General features: G+C 46.3%; 1 protein-coding gene across 1 annotated transcript in view; it reads right to left on the minus strand.

Annotated features, from left to right (window-relative positions):
- Positions 1–1,361: 1,361 nt before the first annotated feature.
- Positions 1,362–21,323, minus strand: part of LOC135808386 (P-selectin-like) — a 71,948-nt gene continuing 51,986 nt past the window's right edge. The window contains exons 3-9 of the mRNA XM_065321570.1: positions 14,359–14,523; positions 11,951–12,124; positions 8,520–8,696; positions 7,936–8,109; positions 6,894–7,070; positions 6,136–6,318; positions 1,362–3,018 (exon numbers count right to left, since the gene is read on the minus strand). Of these exons, the coding sequence (XP_065177642.1) occupies positions 2,363–3,018; positions 6,136–6,318; positions 6,894–7,070; positions 7,936–8,109; positions 8,520–8,696; positions 11,951–12,124; positions 14,359–14,523 (1,706 nt within the window). The 3' untranslated portion in view covers positions 1,362–2,362. The remainder of the gene's footprint in view (positions 3,019–6,135; positions 6,319–6,893; positions 7,071–7,935; positions 8,110–8,519; positions 8,697–11,950; positions 12,125–14,358; positions 14,524–21,323) is intronic.

Here is a 21,323-nt window from a genome sequence, read left to right on the forward strand (position 1 = left end):
ACTCAAAAGGAATCTTGGAAAGATGACTCAACTGGCTATTGAACCGCCCAACGGCCGACACCCCCTGAAATCCCCCAAACTCTGGGTGGACTTGCAAATGATCCCACTTATGGGCTCACCACACCTCAGTAAGTGGGTGAGGACAAGGTGCAGAAAAAGGATTGACGCATCAGGGTATCCGTCCAGGGATCCAACTGCAGTTACCCCTGCCCCCAGTGAAGGTAATACTTGCTACTAGTGTGGGTGGCTAAATCAGAGTGGATCTGATCTAAGCGTCACTAGCATCATTGATTACACAAGAGTTAATCTAGCCAGAAGCAGTCCATGGCTAACAGGTGTGTATACTTCAAATAGAAAGTAACCTGAAACCAACAAAGGTGGCAGATACAAAAATACACCTTAAAGCAGCCGAGCCTGTTGGCAACAGACCCAACACAATCAAGCATAAGTGTACCCACCAACCGGACTAGCTGGCATCGTGTACACACCTATACACAGCCGTTTTCCCATTTTCAGCGTTCTGTGTTATGGCGGTATTAGTTCGCTCGTTGGCAACGTCCCAAGCTTTCCGCAGAAACCTGTTCGAGAGTAGTGGGCGGATAGTTGGACCACGTGTTGTGGGAAACTGACCAGGTGTATAAGGGAGGCTGGGGAGGGAGTATTTGTACACGCATTTGGACACACCAGCGTGTATGTTCGTGTCCGCTTAATGCTGGTGTATGTCATAAAGTGCCGTCGTTCGCAACCATTTTTTATATCTTCTACTATAGTATGGAGAATACCAAAAAAATATGGAGAATACTATCAGATTCCTCTACCTGACGGTCTTCCATTGCGCATCTACAAGTACATGCAATCATGAAGTGAATCCAAATAATTTAAATAGCACACTGAGTTTCACACGCCCTCATAGAATGACATTCAACAGGGAGGTTCCGGAGTACGATTTCTCGTGCCAAAATTCGTGGAGGCGCTACGGATTTTTATACGTCGTTTTCTGGCAGTGAAAAGTTCCGGGGTACGGAACTTGTGTGTTTGCCGTCATTGCCTAGGTTACGATCGCAAACACGTCACATTCCCGCGCTATGCCTTTTTATTTTGAAAATTTGTACCGAAATAAAAACTTCCCGCGGAAAATCCATGTTTCTCGTACCAAATTTGTACGCGAAAAATCTTTCTGCACCCGATGACGCAAAATCTCCATACGAAACATGGTTCGTGTGAAAGCCAGTCCACACGGATTCTCCGTGCCGAAAAATCGTATGGAGCACGCCTGAAAAAAAATCCGTAGCGCCCACACGGATTTTGGCACGGAAAATCGTACCCCGGAACCTCTCTATTCAACAAGCTACTAACGCCGGTTGAACTCATGAATTTCCAGCATCATACGTTGGCTAGAGATAATGGATTCGTGAAAAAGCAAGAAAGCTAGAGGACGTTGCATTAGTGAGCAACCTTTATAACGTACTGGCCTCATTCTTCTCCAGCTAGCAAACTGAATATGTTTGTACGTGGGAATTTCTGTTATTCGCACATGTGAAGAGGTAGAAAAAAAATGAAACGTGATAAGGTTTGGTTGAAAACTAAACAAGAATTGTTGCCAAGCAGCGAAATAACTGAAATGTCCTGAAACGGCAAAACCTTGCTGAACATATTTTCTGCAGTGAGAATCATGGTCATATTGGGGAAGAGTTATATGAATAGTTTCATGCATTCCGTGCAAAATATACGTCCAGGAGAGAAAAAATGTGGCGGAAGGCACCTTAATAGGAGTATGTGATGCAGAATTGTGATAAACTGAAAGTCAGGCAGAAAGCGATTATGCTGCAATTTCACACAAGTCTGAGCATTGCTTAAAAGCAAAATGTTCAGGGATTTAAAAAGAATACATGTGCTCATGCACAGAAATTCACAAAAGAATATGTTTGCAGCGAAATAGGAAGTGTACCTTTGTCACAACACGTATAAGCATGATTATTTAGACCTTAAGAGTAGCCTATAATGTTACAGTATGCGCCAATCGTAAAAAAAAGAAGTGGCAATAGCAACATGAGATGATGATGCAGACGGAATCACGTGACCTTTTGTGAAATGCGATTATTTAGGGGTTTGGAAAAACGCATGTGCAAATGTATTTGTACAATGCAAACCAAATGCATAAGCAGAAAGTTGTTGGTACATATAGCCTACAGGGTACGGTGTGTGCAATTAGAAAAGAGAAGTTGCAGTGGGAACATGAGGAGATGGTGCATACAGAGCCATGGAACATGGGGTGAAATGCTAAGGTGTAACATTCTGGGAAAGAAAAAGAACACGCCCAATGAAGTGCATTGCGTAATGCAGTGGGACAGCCACTTTCCAGCTAACGATCACTTCGCATCGCCTTTACATCAATGGAGGCATACGTGGTGGACTCGTCTTCGCAGGTTGGAGCAGGTGTGCCATTTGGTCCCTTTGTGATTTGTACGGTCGTGTACAGGATTTCAGGCTCCTCAGATGCTGCTCCTGTATCTGCATGTCCGTTGCCTAGCGTGGTCTCATCATTGGTCTCTGGTTGGGGTTTTCTCGGTGGAGGTTTAGTAATGACCACTTCCTCGTAATCATTCGTAGCTACCGGGCTTGTTGTATCCGGTTGAGCGTCTGCTTCATCTGGGCAGGATTGAGCAGTCTTGGCTGTATCCGAGGAAATACCTGTGACATCAGTAGTGCTCGCATAGACAACATTTTCCACATCACTACAAGCATCGCCAATGGTGCCGTACTCCAATCCACTCTCGGCGGCCTGTTCGGAATTTTGTTTCCAGCGAGACCCTGCGGATGATGCTTCATTGTCAAGAACTGTCATTTCATCTGCGACCATAAGCTTTCCTACGCCTGAACGCTGCCGTATGAAGAGAGCAATGACGATTATAACCAAGATGACTACGATAAATCCGAGGCAGCCAATCACAATCAGATACGGAACACTGTCAGAGCCATTCTCCAGCTGTGAATCCTTGTCGGGTATGTTTGGCAAGGCTGAAAGTACAGTGAGAAAAGAACTGCGTTGTTAGTCCCAGGACAAGCATTATTGAACACCAAGGATAGGCAATATATTGAAGCCACCGTGTTCAATAGTGGAAGGAACCAAGACCATAAACAATGCACTGTCAATGGATGCCGATTCGTCTTCCCAGGAACGAGTTTATCCTCATTTCGCCGGTGACTGTTTCTAGAAATAACCATAAAAATACGTAATAGAAGGATACTTGGAAAACCATTTCTGTTAAAGCGATGTCTTTGGAAGTTGAAACAGGCGACATGGAGAAGATCGTATTAAAGGGGCACGCCGGCTTCATTTTCGACGCCGAGTTTTCGATGCCAAGACGAAGGTAGGTGAAAGAGAAGACCCCTCGAACAAGAACGAGTCTCCAGAAGCGATCGAGTCGAGCAGGAGGACCACTTTTGAATTTCGCCGAGCGAGCGCTGATGACGTAATGAGGGATTAGCTTGCCAGTGGTAGGCTTGTCCACAAAATGTTTTCAATTATATTTGAATTTTGGTAGGATTTTCGCACTTTGATTTTTTTTGGAATTTTGGCCCCATCAGGATTGAATTTTTGGCCGTTTTTGGAGAACGACAGTGCTGTCACATCTGGAGAGTACATGTGCTGCTAAATAGTACCAAGTTTGACATGTGAAAAAACAGTAATTTCAAATACACACAACTTTGACCTTTGACCTTTTGACACCCATCCCCGAATTTGGAAGCACACAGACACACATAATAAGCAGTTTGTGGATTTTCTGTTTCTGTTTGGAACTATTGAGTATGAGTACTGTAAAAACCATGGCAACAGATCGAATTTCGGCATTTTGGGGAATTTTTTGAATTTTCTTAAAACATTTTGACCGTTTTTTTCGCTTTTTGAATTTCAATTTTGGACAAAATAATTCGCATGATGTGGCCACCCTTAGCCAGTGGACATGAATCTGCGCACATACATTTCACATACTTTTTGGCCAATTTTCAATCGAAGAGGAGGTTGTTTTCTATGTTCTCTCAACGTCGTGAGCGATCCCGTCTTCTACACCCTTCCAGGTACCCTCAAGGTCCTCCAGTGGAGAATATTATTTATCTCCAGCGAAGCGTTGTTGATCCGCTAAATTCATCTCGAGAGACATTCACCCAGTGCAGTGCTGATAAATGTAGAATGTTGAATCTGTGATAATTGTTGACGATGGAGAGAGAGGCTTATAGCCGCTGTCGCAGGGAGTAACAAGTAACAACGGGGAGCCCGTTTGTATCACCTGAACAACCAGACTGCAAAGCAGATGTGATGCTAACAACAATGCTTCGCTGGAGATAAATTCTCCTCTGGAGGACCTTGAGGGTACCTGGAAGGGTATAGAAGACTGGATCGCTCACGACGTTGAGAGAACATAGAAAACAACCTCCTCTTCGATTGAAAATTGGCCAAAAGGTATGTGAAATGTATGTGCGCAGATGCATTTCCACTGGCAAGCTAATCCCTCATTACGTCATCAGCGCTCGCTCGGCGAAATTCAAAAGTCGTCTTCCTGCTCGACTCGATCGCTTCTGGAGACTCGTTCTTGTTCGAGGGGTCTTCTCTTTCACCTACCTTCGTCTTGGCATCAAAAACTCGGCGTTGAAAATATAGCCGGAGTGCCCCTTTGAATTTATTATATCAGGTAGGAGTTGATGTGGATTGCTTGCTTCTTCTCATGTTTTCTGTATCTGACCCACATATCGTTTTCTGTATCTGACCCACATATTGTTTTCTGTATCTGACACACATATCGTTTTCTGTATCTGACACACATATCGTTTTCTGTATCTGACACACATATCTACTGGGTTTAATCTAATCTGTGCAAGGCTTGTGACTTTCCTATTGCCGTTCTTGGGAACTCACTCATGCAAGCATCAGCAATTTTTATCCAAATTGTATATTAGACCAGGGTGGAGAGCCAATGATTAATTTATAAGAATAAATGAGGAGCAAGGAACTACAAGTGGTGTACATTATAGCGTAACTTGTAGTTCCTTGGTTCTGATTTCTTCTTACATATTGTGCAAGATAACAATACATCAATAACTTAGTTACAGAGCGTTGTCCTGTCACCGTTTTCAATGGATTCTGCAACCTTCAACTCTAGTGTATATGTTATATCCTACTACTGTTTATCTATTTTTTGTCAGTTACGAAATAAATGTGACAGGAATTGTGAGTCAAGTCAAGTCTGCGGCATAACGCGAGCTCAAGTGTGGGAAGCAAACCCATTTCTAATAATCGTCGCCGAATTCGCAATCACTATTTCGTACTTTTGTGCCCAGCGCAGGCTTGCGATTAGCTTGTTTGGAGGTGACAGCGTTGGGAATGACCAAGGGTCCTGGACGCCTGCTCTCACCGTCCAGGAGTGACACTGACTCGCGCTGCTATCTTGTGATCACGAGGTGTTTGTGGAAACGAAGCGTGTCTGTGAGTTTGTATCCCTTGGGACGTTTGGGCCTGGAGAGCATTATAATATAAATGATGCTCTTCAGGCACAACCTCCCTCAGCGTACTCAAGCTCAACTGACGGGGGTTGAATTCCCGAAACTTAGTCTATTGAACAGGGATTGGTGTTTTCTTGCAGGTTTGCCGAATCTAAGGTTCGATAGATGTTTGGTGTTCTCTGGATGGCAGTCTTCAGTCAGTCAAATGTCAGATGAAATCAGCAGAATAGCGGTAGCTCCAGTGTGGGGAGCAAAACCAGTTCTAATAATCAAGGCGGAAGTCACAGCCACTACTTCTGACTATTATCATAGCTATAATAATAATAATAATACATATTTCTATCCACCGTAAAGGGAGCTGGGTATGTGGGCTGTGGGAGCTGTTGGGCTGTTGGCCGGTTAAATTTTGACAAGTAGCAGACAAGTAGCAGAGCAGCGGTGATCCATTTTTGGCAATCTTCTTCTCAGCAACCTTAAATTAATTTAGAAAACTCTGACTATAATCCCCTTCTGATTTTGTCTATTGAATTAAAGAAAATCATCATGCCACAAAACTGACAATGATATAATTATTGCCTAGCACAACATGTATATGCGAAAGTAAATATAGCAATATTGCTAAAGAGCGTTACTTACGTCTACAATCGGGAAGAGACGTTGTGTCCCAGCTGCCGTCCTCGGCACATTGAACTGTTCTATTGCTATAAAGATGGAATCCAGGGTTACAGACCGCAATAGAAGTTGCATTTATCGTGTGAATATTATTTAATGAAATGATGCTTCCGTTGTTGACGGCGGGAACATCCTTGCACAGAATACCTGGGTACAAGTGACAAAACCAATAGATATATTTCTGGAGGTTATTTTTTATAATGTGGGATATTACTCGAAAGGAATTCGGGTGGACACAACCATTCAAACTAACACATGTAGCCCAGCCATTTCGCGTGCTTTACAAAATTCATGATTTACACAGGTAGTTGAGAGCACTGATACAGTACAATTTTATCCAGAGAATCACGGTACTGAATTATATCACACATGTGCAGGGGAGGCTGCCAACATTGCCCAGAGACACTGCATGGGGAAACTATGACTGTGCAAATGCAGAGCCGTGGGCCCCAATGCACAGTTCTCGTATCTATCAACAGATAATGGACGCCAGAAACAGAATGACAGCTTCTGGCTTTGTCTTATTGATATGTACAAGGTTATTGGTGCACCAGCAAACTGCTCTATATCTCCACTCCTGTTCCGTTTTGTTCGTCCAAACTCACAACGCCTGTGTTCAAATTTAATATGTGTCAACATGCGATAGTCCGTCATTTCAATTGTCCCTCAGCTGGCTCCATCGGAACACCTTACTGTAAATCACAAGCGGAAACAGTACTTACTTTCACAAGACGGAGTAGCAGTTGACCAGTTACCAGATGGAAGACAAATTGAGCTGATGTCGCCAATAAGTTGATATCCCGGGTTACACGAATATGTTATGACATCGAACAATTTATTGGAGATGAATGTCGCAGCTCCATGATCCGGTGTAGCCAGGTCACTACTGCATCGAATTTCTGGGTACCAATGACAGAGGGGACAGCCAGAAAGTCTCCATACTAGGTTCATCAAGGCCTATCTCTTGATCAACTATGGAAAAAAAGTCTCATCAGGATCCGACAAACAATCATACCCTAACAACCAGCTTCAAAACAAATGACAGTTAATTTTTTGAAACTTAGTATGCACAGAACTTGGTGCAAAAACTCAGTTTGGTAATCCGAGCTGTCTTTGGTTTATAATGGTAACCGTATTGATGGAATCAGGTTCTGATGTCTCCCTCAGCTTAGCAAGCTTCGCCACTGGCCCTTCTTTAGCTTTTCAAAAATCGGTAATTGTAGTTTATATAATCCCAGATTTTGCGAAAGCCTAACGTTAAACAAAACCTCTCACCTCAATCTGTGCTACACCCAAAATTAATATTGCTGATCAAACCAAGACATTTTGATATCAGCTGTAATGTAAAACCGCGCATCGGTCGGCACCAAGCCGCTGTTATTAGGGGCATTTTGATATTCCTTTGTAGAGAAAACACAAATCAGTTGCACCTCTTTAAATCCTGGTGACTAGGAAAAAAGGTTGGATCCGGGTGGGAATGACATGCTTGTTGGCTAGAATGACAATGGTGGTCGGTGCTATCATTGGACGAACTGTTGCATTCTTTCGAAAATCAACAGGTTTTTATGACCCGTGTGAAGGTGCAATCCCAATCTGAAACCAAAAAAATGAGAGATGTTTTTTTATTGCTACTGGCCCCGAAGGAAAATGTCGTCCGAACTTGTCAGCGCAAACGAAGTCAATGACATGTCCATCCTTTCTGCTGCGTGGAACTAAGCAGTGTAGTACCGGAAAAAATGTGTGGTGAATTGATAGGAAACTCACCTTGACACTTTGGAGCATCAGATGACCAATATCCCTTGCTCATGCAGACTGATGATGAATTGCCTACGAGTAAGTATCCTTCATCGCATGCGAATTCAGTGACACCAAGGACAGCGTGAGAGTTTCTGACAATGGTTCCGTTAGCAGGTTCACCCAATTTTGGGCACTGGATCACTATTCAGGCAGAATAAAATGCAAGGAAAAATGCACAAATTCAACAAACGTTTCACTGTTTACGTCCTGGGAAACACATGGATGTACCTAATATTTCGACTTACATCTGGTTGCACAGGAAAGGACACGGTAAAACGCAAGCACACAAGAGTATCTATTGTACACTTCGTTGGTACAAAATATGCACCAGAGTCTACAAACTGAACCAGATTGTATCTTTCCTCGATAAACCTCGCACACATATACATCCCACCAAGTTGCATCACTTTGGGATCCCGACTTTTTCAAGCCCTATTTGTGTGTTTCATCAACTTTCCGTTTCATGTACTTGTACAGGAGACGTGACTCATACCAGTATAGTATGCTTGGGGTGGCTAAGCTTTGGCTTAACAAGAATACAACCATCTTACCTTCTTCACACACGGGTGTTTTAGATGACCAGGTTTCATTCCCCTTACATACTGCAGCTCTTTGCCCATTGAGTGCGTATCCGTCGTTGCACGCAAACTCAATGATGCCAAATAGCACTAGAGAACTTCTTACAACGGTACCATTCTTGGGTGGAGCAAGTTGTGAGCATCGAATTGCTGGTTAGAACAGAACAAACATGAATCATCTGTCACCTTTCTGATAGTGGTAGATTTCCTATCCAAGTACGATAGACATCAATCCATTTTTAGCCTATGCAAACGTCATGTCGAGCGTTTTGTATGCAGCTCTCCTACTGACTAGCGAGCAGGCTGTATTACCACAGGTGTTACTGGCCAGGGAGAGGCGACTGACAACAGCACTCTGCATAGATCTAACAATGGCAATGTTGATAGGCGCATGAATCTAGCAGTCACATCTGGCTGCGGCCAACTTCTCTTCGATTTGTGTGTTGTGATTTATGTCTACGTCCCTGCGTGTGCCAGTATTATGTCGAGCAAGACAATACAAATCTCGAGCTATTCATCAACATCATCAACATCATCATCAATACGGAATCCAAACTAATTCATGAACCAGTTTGGAAAAATCTCTTCAAATTTATTACATGCGGTGAGCCTCTAGTGGCCGGTTTAGTGACACCACCGACTGCAGAGTCACTGGCAGCGTCGCCACCAGAGTCAACGAAAGTGTCAACAACAACCAGGAAGCTGGTGACTTCTGCGCCTGCAAGAATATTAGCAGAGTTTAGACACCGACCATCTAACTGTGAACCTACCTTAAGTATCAATGTTTGTTCTCTTAATCGTGAATATGATTATTCTGTAAGCGACTACCTCGCTGCGAATGGTGATTGTGCTCGACTGAATTCTTATAGCTGTTGCTCTGGTTTGTCACGTGACTCTGGTCGTCTTGCCCATCTGAAGGTTTAGAAGAAATTATATTTACACTACCCAGCCACCTTTACATAACAAAAAGAAATTGAATTATCTTTCAAGTTCAACTGTAGTTTACTGACACCCTCTTTCCACTAGTCAATACCAGCATCTATTTGATATTTGTTTTCAAAGAGTCTGCGTTTTAGTTTCTCTTGCCTCGCTTCTCACGTTCTCGTTCTTTGGTACCTAAGTATCAGTCGGGGAAGTGTACTGCCTGAAAAGAGAAAAAAATTGCCACACCCGTCAGGACTCGAACCCAGAGCCTTGCTTGTCATGAGCAACGCTCTGACCACTGAGCTAAGGGACCAGGCTGAACCTAGGAGGCGGGGACAAGTTTGTCACTCCAAAGGCAGCTCACAACATAAACCACACAATAATAATTGTCATACGGATGGCACTTCGGTCTTCCCCCCCCCCTCCCAGGGGACCAACCACGGTCAGTTTCTGGACCCTACCATAAGTGAAAAATAATTTTGTTTTTTGAAAGGATTGGAAGAACTTCAAATTCAAAGTATCAGTCGGGGAAGTGAACTGCCGGAAAGGAGAAAAAGTTGCCAGACCCACCAGGACTCGAGCCCGGAACCTTGCTTGTCATGATCAACGCTGTAACGACTGAGCTATGGGACCAGGCTGAACCTAGAAGGCGGGGACAAGTTTTTCACTCCAAAGGCAGCTCACAACACGGTCCACACCTACTGATGGTACTTGGGCCTTTTCCCTTCCCCACGGGACCAACCACGGTCAGTTACTGTACCCTACCAGAAGTGAACGAAGGTGATCAATTTTTTGAAAGGATTAGGATAACATCAAATAATTATTGAAATTATCAGTCGGGGAAGTGAACCGCCTGAAAGGAGAAAACATTGCCAGACCTACCAGGGTTCGAACCCAGGACCTTGCTTGTCATGAGCAATGCTCTAACCACGTATTGTGAGCTGCCTTTGGACGGAAAAACTTGTCAGCACCTTCTAGGTTCAGCCTAGTCCCATAGCTCAGTGGTTAGAGCATTCCTCATGACAAGCAAGGTCCCGGGTTCGAGTCCTGGTGGGTCTGGCAACTTTTCCTCTTTTGAGGAAGTTAATTTCCCCGACAGATACTTTGAATTTGAAGTTCTCCCAATCTTACAAAAAATTAACCACTTCCTTTCACTTCCGGTCCGGTCCAGAAACTGACCGTGGTTGGTCCCCTGGGGAGGGAAAAAGACCCAAGTGCCATCAGTATGTGTGGCACGTGTTATGAGCTGCCTTTGGAGTGAAAAGCCTGTCAGTGCCTTCTAGGTTCAGCCTGGTCCCATTGCTCAGTGGTTAGAGCATTGCTCATGGCAAGCAAGATCCCGGGTTCAAGTTCTGGTGGGTCTGGCAATTTTTTTCTCTTTTCAGGCAGTTCACTTCCCTAACTGATACTTTGAATTTGTAGTTCTCCCAATCTTTTCAAAGTACAGCTTGACATTTTGTTGTTTTCCGTCCCTCATTTCTCCCACCCTCTAAGAATGTTATTTCAGAGCAATTGTACAAATATTGCGAGTAGGTGAGGTCTAATAAGCAGCACTAGAAAGAAAGAGGATGTTCGTTAGGGCCCGGCTGCTAAAGTTCTGAGGCTGCTTCATAATTTTGTCTACTTGAAGTAGGCATATCACACACAGAAGGACAAACTACGGACAACATGTAACATTTTGTTTCTTTCTTCCTAAGAGCAAGCTGCATATCTTATCATTGAATTGGGGCATACTGGACAACCTGCTTTCATTAGCCATACACCTGACAGCTGAGTTTAAATCCTTCCCAGCTTGCACAGACCAAGACGCCTGGAGAGCTTCCTACAGCCATGCAAAATCTTAGTACAGGAAATGCGGTATAGTGAGACTAAGAGGGGGGGGGGGGGGGTGCGTTCTTAAATTCTCTAGCTTCTAGGAGAAGAAGAAAAGAGAAGTCGAAGAAACTGGGATTCTTCAGGAACGGGTCTCGAAGAATTAGGAGATATTTTGCAGCTGTCAAGCAAAATGAAGCGCCAAAGGGGCCGCGATCTTGAGTGCCACGAAAACATGTAAAGTATGCGCTGTGCGTATGCGAAAAGGCACTTTTAGCCTATTTCGCATGCGCTGATCCCAAACCGCGGGAATCTCCAAGTTTCAACCACCTCTGAAGCTTGAAGAGCTTGGAGAGCTTTGGAGACCCATAAATAGTGTGATATTTCGACCATTTTTGAGGGGTATGCAAGTTTCAAGGTTCCCTTCAGAAACTTTTTCAAGGGCTTTGCACAACCGATCTACACCCCAAAGGGAACATACCTGCAAAATTTGAGCGAAATCGGAAAGATCCACTTGCACATATACTTTGGTATTCTCAAACATGCTCCCTTAAAGTACGAAACGTGTCGGCCGAATTTCGTTTCACGTATAGGATACGACACTGGTGACGGTATGGTATGTTTGGGATGGCTCAACTTGGGCTTAACCAAGAATACAACGATCTCACCTTCACACGAGGGTTCGGTAGATGACCAGGTTCCATCCTCCCTACATACTGAAGATCTCTGCCCTTTGAGTGCGTATCCTTCGTCGCATGCAAACTCGGTGATGCCAAACACCCCCCATGAACTTCGTACAAGTGTACCATTCTTGGGTGTAGCAAATGGAAAGCATTGAATTGCTGGTGAGAAGAGAACAAAACATGAAGCAGCTCTCGCCTTTCCAATACTGCTATTGTTCTTATCCAAGTACGAAAGACATCGATCCAATTTCAGTGAACTTCGCCCTTCCAAAAGCGCCCTACGAGCATTTTTTGTGCAAGTCCCCCACTGATTAGCGAGTAGGCTGTATTCCCACATGTGTTATTGGTCAAGGAGTGGCGACGGACAACAGCACCCTGGATAGATCTAATCATGGCAATTGTGATAGATGCATGTATCTGGGAGTCACATCTGGCTTCGGCGAACTTCACTTCGACTTGCTTGTTGTCGCCATTTGTGTCTATGTCTGCGTGTGTGTCAGTATAATTATGTTGGACAAGAAACTACAAATCTGAAGTTATTCATCATCATTATTGTAGTGTTATCTTGAGTTGAGAGAACACTACAATCATCATCAATAAGAACTTCAAAACGCATGAACCAGTTTCGGGCATCCTCTTCAAATGAATTACATGCAATGTGTCTCTAGTGGCAGGTTCAGGGACACTGGCAAGTGCAGGGTCATGGGCAGCGTCACCACCAGAGTCAATGGAAGTGTCAAATGATCTGCTGCAAAGTTCTGCGCCTGGAAGAATATCAGTGGAGCAAACACAGGATACGCCTGACTGTGAACCTAGCTCAAGTGTCAATGTTTGTTCTCTGGATCGTGAAGTCTGTTAGTGACCACTCCATTGCCAATGCTGATTGTGCGGATGTGCATTTTAATAGCCACTTCTCTGTTTTGTGCCATGCGCGTGGTCGCGTCCTCTGGCCCAATTCAACAGGTTAGAAGAAATTATATTCATAATATAGAGCCACAATTTTTTACCAAAAGAAACATGTAATTTCTCTCAGGTTCAACTGTTGTTTACTGATATGTTCTCTCCGTGAGTTAATGCGTCCATTAGGTGCTTTATCCCACACTGTTTGCGTTTAGTTTCTCTTGTGTCACTTTCCACCTTCTCGTTCTCCCTTTCTCCTTTATCCCATCCCCACTGGAGCATATTTGTTCCCTACACTTATCACCTAGTTGCAATGGTAACCACCCTTGTTATGCTACGCATCCCTATGTTTCCTTGGTTCTGGTTTCTTGTAATTCATTTGAAGAGGATGCCCGAAAACTGGTTGATGAATTTTGGGGTCCTTATTAAAGATGATGGTAATGAACTTTGGTTTTCTGTCCCTTATAGGCTTCCCGTCTCTAAGAGCAATTGTACAAATAGGTGGAATATAATATAAAGCACTTAACCCTTTATTACCGGATTACTTGCACAGCATGCACCAGGATTACGAATTTCAGCACAATTTCCAACTTCACCAGGTCATAACTTTTGTCTCCTTCACTTGATTTTCACAATCTAGGGCTCGTTGGAAAGCTCTTGGCCAGAGCAACGCCAGTGTACCAAGCTCCATTATCCAGTCGCCACAGATCAGGCGCGGTAACATAGCAAAGTCGTTCCTTAGAATTTGAAGTTCTCCCAATCCTTTCAAAATTTATCACTCTCTTTTCACTTCTGGTAGGGTCCAGAAACTGACCGTGGTTGGTCCTCTGGGAGGGAGAAAGACCCAAGTGCCGCCAGTATGTGTGGCACGTGTTGTGAGCTGCCTTTGAAGTGAAAATCTTGTCAGCGCCTTTGGGGTTCAGCCCGGTCCCATAGCTCAGTGGTTAGAGCATTACCCATGACAAGCAAGGTCCCGTTTTCGAGTCCTGGTGGGTCTGGCGATTTGTTCTCTTTTCAGGCAGTTCACTTCCCCAATTGATCCTTTGAATAATAATAATACCGTAAATCTCGCCAGAGCGGCCCGTCTCTCCTATCCGCCCTCCCTGACTTCTTGTCAGGGACGTGATTTCTCGTATCTCTGTCGCAGTCTGTGATGCCGTACTGTACTGCAGACGCGTGCTCGACCCCGTTGGAAATGTACGCAACAGTGCCCACTCTCTTGACTAGGGATCGCACAAACCCTTTTTGACGGATCTGTACGACTCGTGGCTCTTGACCTTTGGTCGGTGTACGAGATGCACGAACAGTTTTCGTAGGTTGCGTACCTTTTCATGTAGCACTGAATGCCGCAAGTAGGACTCGCCCATCCGCCCCTCCCCACCTGAAGCGCCGAGGAGGTAGGGGCGCTCTGGCGGGATTTTACGGTAATAATAATAATAATGTGCTTTGGTGAAATAAGATATTACTGTGCAAGAGCACGCTGGATATCTTACGGTTGCATTGAGGCATACTAGTCGACCAGCTTCCATTAGCCATACACCTTGAAGCTGATGTGCCTACAAGTTTAAATCCTGCATTGCATGCATAGAAGACGATGCCTGGAAAGATTTCTACAGTCTTGCCAGATGGTAGTGGACGAATTTGCGGACATTTGATCTCTGTTCAGAAAAAGCAGAAGTACATTTATTCAAACCGGATCCGCATGTCCGAGCCAAGTCTAAACATCACGTATCTACCAAAATTGATGTTGCCTTCTTCACGCTGATCACATCACCCGGTATGCCTCTGGAAAGTGTTAATGCACAATAATGTCCTGTTTTCTGTTGCAAACCGGCACGTCACAGGTTGTAGCCTGCTTCTAACCTCAGCCAAGATAAAGGTACTAAATATCCACAGCAAACGCTCACATCGTCCACTTTACATGAGCATTGTCTGTGGCTCGACTGTGATCATCCAGTGGGACGTGGTAATGCAACTGATAATAACTCTAGACTCAGGCTGCGTTTACACAACAACGATTGAAAACGATTTGCGTTTACACGACAACGAAGCATACCTAAACGGAACGAAATCGTTGCGTTTACTGCGATTGTTTACACGACAATGGCGGAAACGATACCTTAACGGAACGAAATTGAAAAGCATTTCTAATGTTTTGAAACGTTTTCAAAACTTTTTCAAAACGTTTCGTTCTCGTGTAAACGGTGAAAACAGGGAAAACGATTGGAAACGGCGCGCGGTAATGCAAACCATTTCGCGCGGGACTATACTTCGCGGGAAATACACAAATCTTGCGACCACCAGCACGTACCAACTCCAACTAACGTGTAACTTCCCGCCGTTATGGCAAGCCAGCAAGTGCTAACTGCAGCCTGTTCACCCATTTTCCGTTTTCGTCTAAATGGTTAAAAACGATCTGCTGTTCTCGTGTAAACGGTTTGAAAACGATTCGAGGCCAGCCCCGTTAATCATCATATAACTCCGCATGAACAATTCAACATGCACACGACATGCACACGACATGCACACGACATGCACACGACATGCACACGACATGCACACGACATGCACATGACATGCACACGACATGCACACAACATGCACACGACATGCACACGACATGCACATGACATGTACAGCGCATGATACAGCGCATGATGCGTTTTCGTTCCGTTTTGTTTCGTTTCGTATTGTTTCGTCTCCGTGCAAACGCAGCCTCAGTGCCAATTACCTTCAGAAATACATTGGAAACAAACCAGGCCCTTTCGCCGTGGAAGGATGGAGCTTCCTGTCCAGTTCAGAAAACAGTTCACATGGTTGCCCCGCTCTCAATGAGAACTTCAAAATTCTCTCAGGTTGCTTTGAGTTAACTACTTCCGGTGAACACGCGATTAGATCTCGCATTCTCAGGTACCGGAGGGCCTCAGCTGTGCTTTAAAGAGAACTATTTTCGATTTTAGATTTTCCAACTGGAATGAATACCTGAAATCCTGCATTGGACAACTGCTATGTCCGTAAATTTCTACTGGTATGACGAGACATCGATGCACATGTGAACTAACGTGCACTACCTTCCAAATACACAAGAACCTTCTGGGCCATCTTGCGCATCTATCGCAGTCCTTGCGGTTTCCTCCCCAAACTGGAGCTCGTGCTTTGTGAATGACCAATGGTCCTCGACGTGTGTTCTCACCGTCCAGAAGCGACAATGCCTCACGCTGCTATCTGGTGTTCACGAGGTTCCTCGGGATGAAAACGGAGCATTTCTGTAAGTTTGTATCCCTGTTGATGTCTGGTCCTAAGGAGCACAATAAAAGTGATGGTCTTCAGGTACACTCCTTCTCAGCCTACTCAATGGATGAAGGTGATTTCCCCGAAACATTGCGTATTGAGCAGGGAGTGGTGCAGCTCGCAAGCCTTGATTGTCCTTGTTGGCCTGTATTTTGCTTTGCCTCCGCAGTGTTGAGCACTTTTATTTTTTATTTTTTTTATTTTTTTTATTGGGAACACAGCCCTACAAAGAGACATGTGAAGATAAACACAAGACAAGACACAGGGGATGTAGGGACGACGTGCCGATGTACAGGGAGCAACTCGACCGACCAGGGGTCTCGGCGTTAGCGTTGCAACCTGGCATCGAAAAAGGGGGGGTTGCATGGCCAGGTAGCAAAAATTATAATTTGGTGCGAGAAAGGGGCGCTAGTATTGCACCAAATAATAATAAATACGTGTAATGACTAAACCAGAAGGGAAAATGAAGAAAGAGAACAATAATCTTAAACAAGCAAGTACTAGTAGAGAGGTAAATACTAAATGGGTCTCAATATCATCGTCACAGGTACTGTGTGGACCGCAGACATCTCTTTCGGATTAGATCCTTACATACGTTGACCTTGAAGGTTTGGAGGCGTCTTGAATGAGGCTCGTGAAGCAGGAGGTCCGCAGGCAGGTTGTTCCAGGGTGTTATGGCGAAGAAGGGGAAGAACCGCAGGAGGTAGACAGGGGCTGTGCGAGGGGTGTCCACTTCAGCTGAAAGGCATGGTGCGTCTGACGTTTTTGACGTGTGCACATGCTAGCTACGGCAGGGGGCTTGGTTGGTGACAGCATGGCCTTTACCTGGGGAGGCCCTGGAATGTAGTGCAGCTTGAACAACTATGACAGGGCTGCCACCATCCGACGAAGCTGAAGACTTTGGCGCATGGTTCCAGGTCCCAGGAAATGCAGGGCACGTTGCTGAACCTTGTCCAGCTGGGCCATGTTAGTTGCGGCTGCGCTCGACCAGGCCAGTGGGGCATATTCAAGTAGGGGTCGCACGAATCCCTTGTAGACCGTCATTCGACCCTGGTCGTCCAGGATGGGTGCTGCCTTTCGTAGGAAACCCAGCCTTTGGGAGGCGCGAAGTGCAACACTGCGAGTGTGTGCTCTGTAGGAGAGAGTAGGGTCGAGCATGACTCCCAGCAGTTTCAGGGTATCTGTCTCCTGGAGTGCTTCACCTCCAAAGGTGACTGGTGGAGTGCAGGGGGAATGTGCTTGCGATGTAGAGTCATGCGCTGTGTCTTGGCTGGCTCAAAACAGATACGCCACTTGCGGCCCCACTCCTCAAGACTGTTGAGGGACCCTTGGAGGGAGGCGGTGGACTGTTGGAGATCGTCAGTTGGCTGTACTAAGCTGTAGAGTGTGGTGTCGTCTGCAAAGCTGCTCAGCTGCGTTCCTGGAGTTAAACATTGTTCAATGTCACAGGTGTACAGAAGGAAGAGGCTGGGTCCTAGGATGCTGCCTTGGGGGACACCAGCCTGGATGGGTTGAGCATCTGACGTCTGGCCTCCAACCACAACGCGGATGTTTCGGTTGGTGAGGTAGTCCTGTAGCCATACAAGCAGGCGTCTGTCGACGCCGGCCTGCTTTTGCTTTGTACAGCACTCCTGTGTGCGATACCCGGTCAAACGCACCGGCAATATACACGGCGAGGACCTGGACACAACCGCCAGTACTTATGGTGTGGACCCATTCATGTTGGAGAGCCATTTAAAAGATATCTGCGGTTCCTGTACCACGTCGGAATCCAAACTGGCTGTTTGGCAACACCTCATGCTTCTATAGGTAGTTAACCAGTTGCGTGTTTACAATGCCCTCCATGACTTTCGACATGATCGTTAGCAGTAATATTGGTCGGTAGTTAGATGCCAAAGATCTGGAGGACCGTTTGTGAACTGGGACTACATGGGCAAGTTTCCATGCTCCAGGTTGCACACCGGCTAAGAAGCAGTGGGCGAAGAGCTTTGCCAGTGGGTCTGCAAGTTCAGATGAGCACATCTTGAGCACACGAGCAGAGATTCCATCCGGTCCAGTTGCTTTTGATACAGCCAAGTTCGCCAAGTGCCGTTTGACCATTGCTGCGCGGAAGTGAATGTGCTTTAGCGTGGCATAGGCAGGTCGTTGCAGGTAAGGCAGGTCAGCAGCACAGAGGTCGTTATTGCCAAGGCTACACTTGGTCGCAAAATGCGCTGGAAAGCACTCGGCTTTCTCACGAGAAGAGTGGAACTCTTGTCCCGCAGGGTTGGTCAGCAGGGAGATGTCAGAGCAACGTCCCTTGCCTGCTGCGCTCTTGATGGTTGACCACCACTCTTTGTCCAGGAGGCAACCTGCAGTAAGCTTGTTCCGAATTCTACGTTGATGTGCTAATCGCGCTGCATGACACGCTTCCACTTCGTGGTTAACAGTTGTGATGTACTTGACCTTGTGGTTATCGTTGTGGGGATTGCGTCGCCACAGCTTCCATGCCCGCTCCTTGGCATGATTGGCGTTAGAACAGTCCGGTGTCCACCATACAGGGTTGGATTGGTGCACCACAAGCTCTTTGGATGGTAAGAACTGTTTCATTCCATGCATGATGACATCAGTTACGCGCTGACAGGACTGCTCCGCACACCCATGGATCTTGGCGGGCCAGTCTATGTTGCGGAGGTAGGCTCCCAGGCGGTGCCAGTCAGCAAGGGCGTATTTCCAAACCTGTCGAACAGCAGGATCTTCGCGTCGTGGATGCTGTTGGAGAAACTCGGCAATGATAACGGCATGATCAGATCGTCCAAGTGGTGCATAGGCCGTGGTGCATACGGGGTGTGAGAAATCGGAGATGAAAAGATCGAGAGTATTGTTGCCGCGGGTTGGCTGGGTGACATGCTGGACAAGATGATGTGCTGCGCAGACTTCCTCCAGGCATTCACCGGCTCGGGTAGTCTTGCTACTCTGTAGCCAGGCTGAATTATTCACGTTGAAGTCCCCTGCAATTATCACATTGCTGCCAAGACGGCGGACATCATCCAAGGTGTTGTCTAGGTAGTCCATCAGGCTGGTGTCTGTCTCTGCACAAGAGCCAGGCCGGTAGAGGGCACCCAGAACAGTCTTTGTTCCGGAGTGCATTGCCAGGGAAATCCATAAAAGCTCGTGATCACGGCAATCTATATCGTCGTGGTGGGTAATGGATAGTTCACTCCTAGCCCACACTGCCACACCGCCACCATGGGCATCTCGATCCTTCCTTATAGGGGGTGAGTATCCTGGGATGGTCAACTCATGGGAGGAATTATCTGAGAAGAGCTTCGTTTCTGTTACTATTGCCACGTCTACATTATACTGCAGGATTGCATGCTGCAGGGCACCTATCTTGTTGCTCAGGCTGAATGCATTAGTCACTAGCAGTCGCAGAGGTCTGGAATCCATCATTGGGCATGAGAGGACTGGGCGTCCTGCTGGGGTGGCTGCGCATCATGCTGGTCATGTTGTGGCGCAGATCCGTTTGATCTCTTCAGGTCTCCAGCCTCTAGTGGGGAGAGGTTGGAGTTTCTCCGTTTTGGGCCACTGTGTAGTGAGTGGAGATGAAGTCTGCCGGTGGTGGTGGCGGCGGGGAGGAGGAAGACGTTGAACCCGGCTGCTGTTGTTGCTGTTCCTGTTTAGTCAGAACACTGGCAGAGGTGCTGCTGTTTCTGCTGCTGTGGCTGCGACTCCTGGTGCTGCTCTCAGAGCTGGTTTCTAAGAACCTCCATGGCCTGCAGTATACGGGCCTTGGCCAGAAGTTGGGCGCTGTCACTGTGGAGAGTGAAGTGGCATCGATGGTCACTCTTGCGGAAGCACGCCCACTTTCTGACAGCCATATACTGCAGGTGTGGACAGGAATGGAGGCGCCCGGAAACTCACTCCTGGTTTTGATAAATTGCCTGAAGTGGCTCTCAGTGCTATCTGTGGCGATATTGCCCACATACACCACAGCACGCTTGTTTTTGGGTCGTTCTGAGGAGACAAGCTTCCATGAGTCATCCTCAATAACATGAAAGATTGGCTTGGATTCTGTCACATCTGTCTGGGACTTGGTGGGGATGGCATCTTGGTCGCCATCCCCTTCACACTCGTCACTGCTACGGGAGATGTTGCAGGTGACGCTGCCATCCTCTTCTCACTCGTCACCGCTACGGGAAATGTTGCTGGGGACGCTACGGGACATCGTGGTGTCATGCTTTCGAGTACCTGTACCCGAACTGCCTGCTTTGGTACGCCTACGCGAAGGTTGACCCGCACCCGTACCCTGCTGTGTTTGAACTGGCCTTGGGGTAGCTTTTCGCGAGGCAATGGCGGCTTCTCAGAGAGACACTAACTCTTCATTCACCTCTTTGAGCTGCCTTGACAGCTCGTCAACCCGTTTGTTTAGGCCCTCATCAGACTACGTACATAGAAAATCCAGTACAAAATCACATAAAACCTAAAAGGCAACATTTTTCCATGCCTGCATTCAGACTACACATTTTACATGCAATATACAGGCAACCTTTGACCCTACGAAATTGCACAATGGGCCTGGGATGTGTGAAAGCAGCGGACAGTCGTACCCGGGTACAAAGTTCGTACAACTGCCTGGTGAAAGTACGATAAATGCAGGAAAGTTGCCTTGTACAAGGGTTTGCACCCTGCCTGAAAGGATTGGGCAGCTTTTTAGGCTTCCCGCCAGATTCTTGTTGTTGTCTTGGAAACTTCTATGTAAATGTGACTTATAGGCTGTTTTGTACCTAGTCTGAAGAGGGCCTTAGGCGCGTCTCCCGATCAGCCGATTCCGAGACAAGTGCGGCCAATGTTTTCAGGATTTCTACTACAGATACCTCAATGCCCGGCAACGACGCCATCAGCCTCAGCTCTTCATCACTCAGGGCAGTCGCGCGAGTGTTTGTTCTCGTGGTGGCCCCAGGCATGGCGGAGGTCACCAATTTCTACGAGCACTACTAAAAAAAAGAACTTACTGCTACCCTACGGAAACTACCTCCAGTCCGGCCTGATGCCGGCTGGGCTCTACCAAGAAAGATTTACGGGAGCTTCAAAAAGTGCAACCTACCCCTACTGAACTAAGGCTGTGTAGCACACAGTCACACTGGGTACATCCTCCGGGGAGGTGGGGGGGGGGGGGGTATTCTTT

The sequence above is a fragment of the Sycon ciliatum genome, chromosome 2 (assembly GCF_964019385.1).
Source record: "Sycon ciliatum chromosome 2, ocSycCili1.1, whole genome shotgun sequence".
Classification (NCBI taxonomy): Eukaryota; Metazoa; Porifera; class Calcarea; order Leucosolenida; family Sycettidae; genus Sycon; species Sycon ciliatum.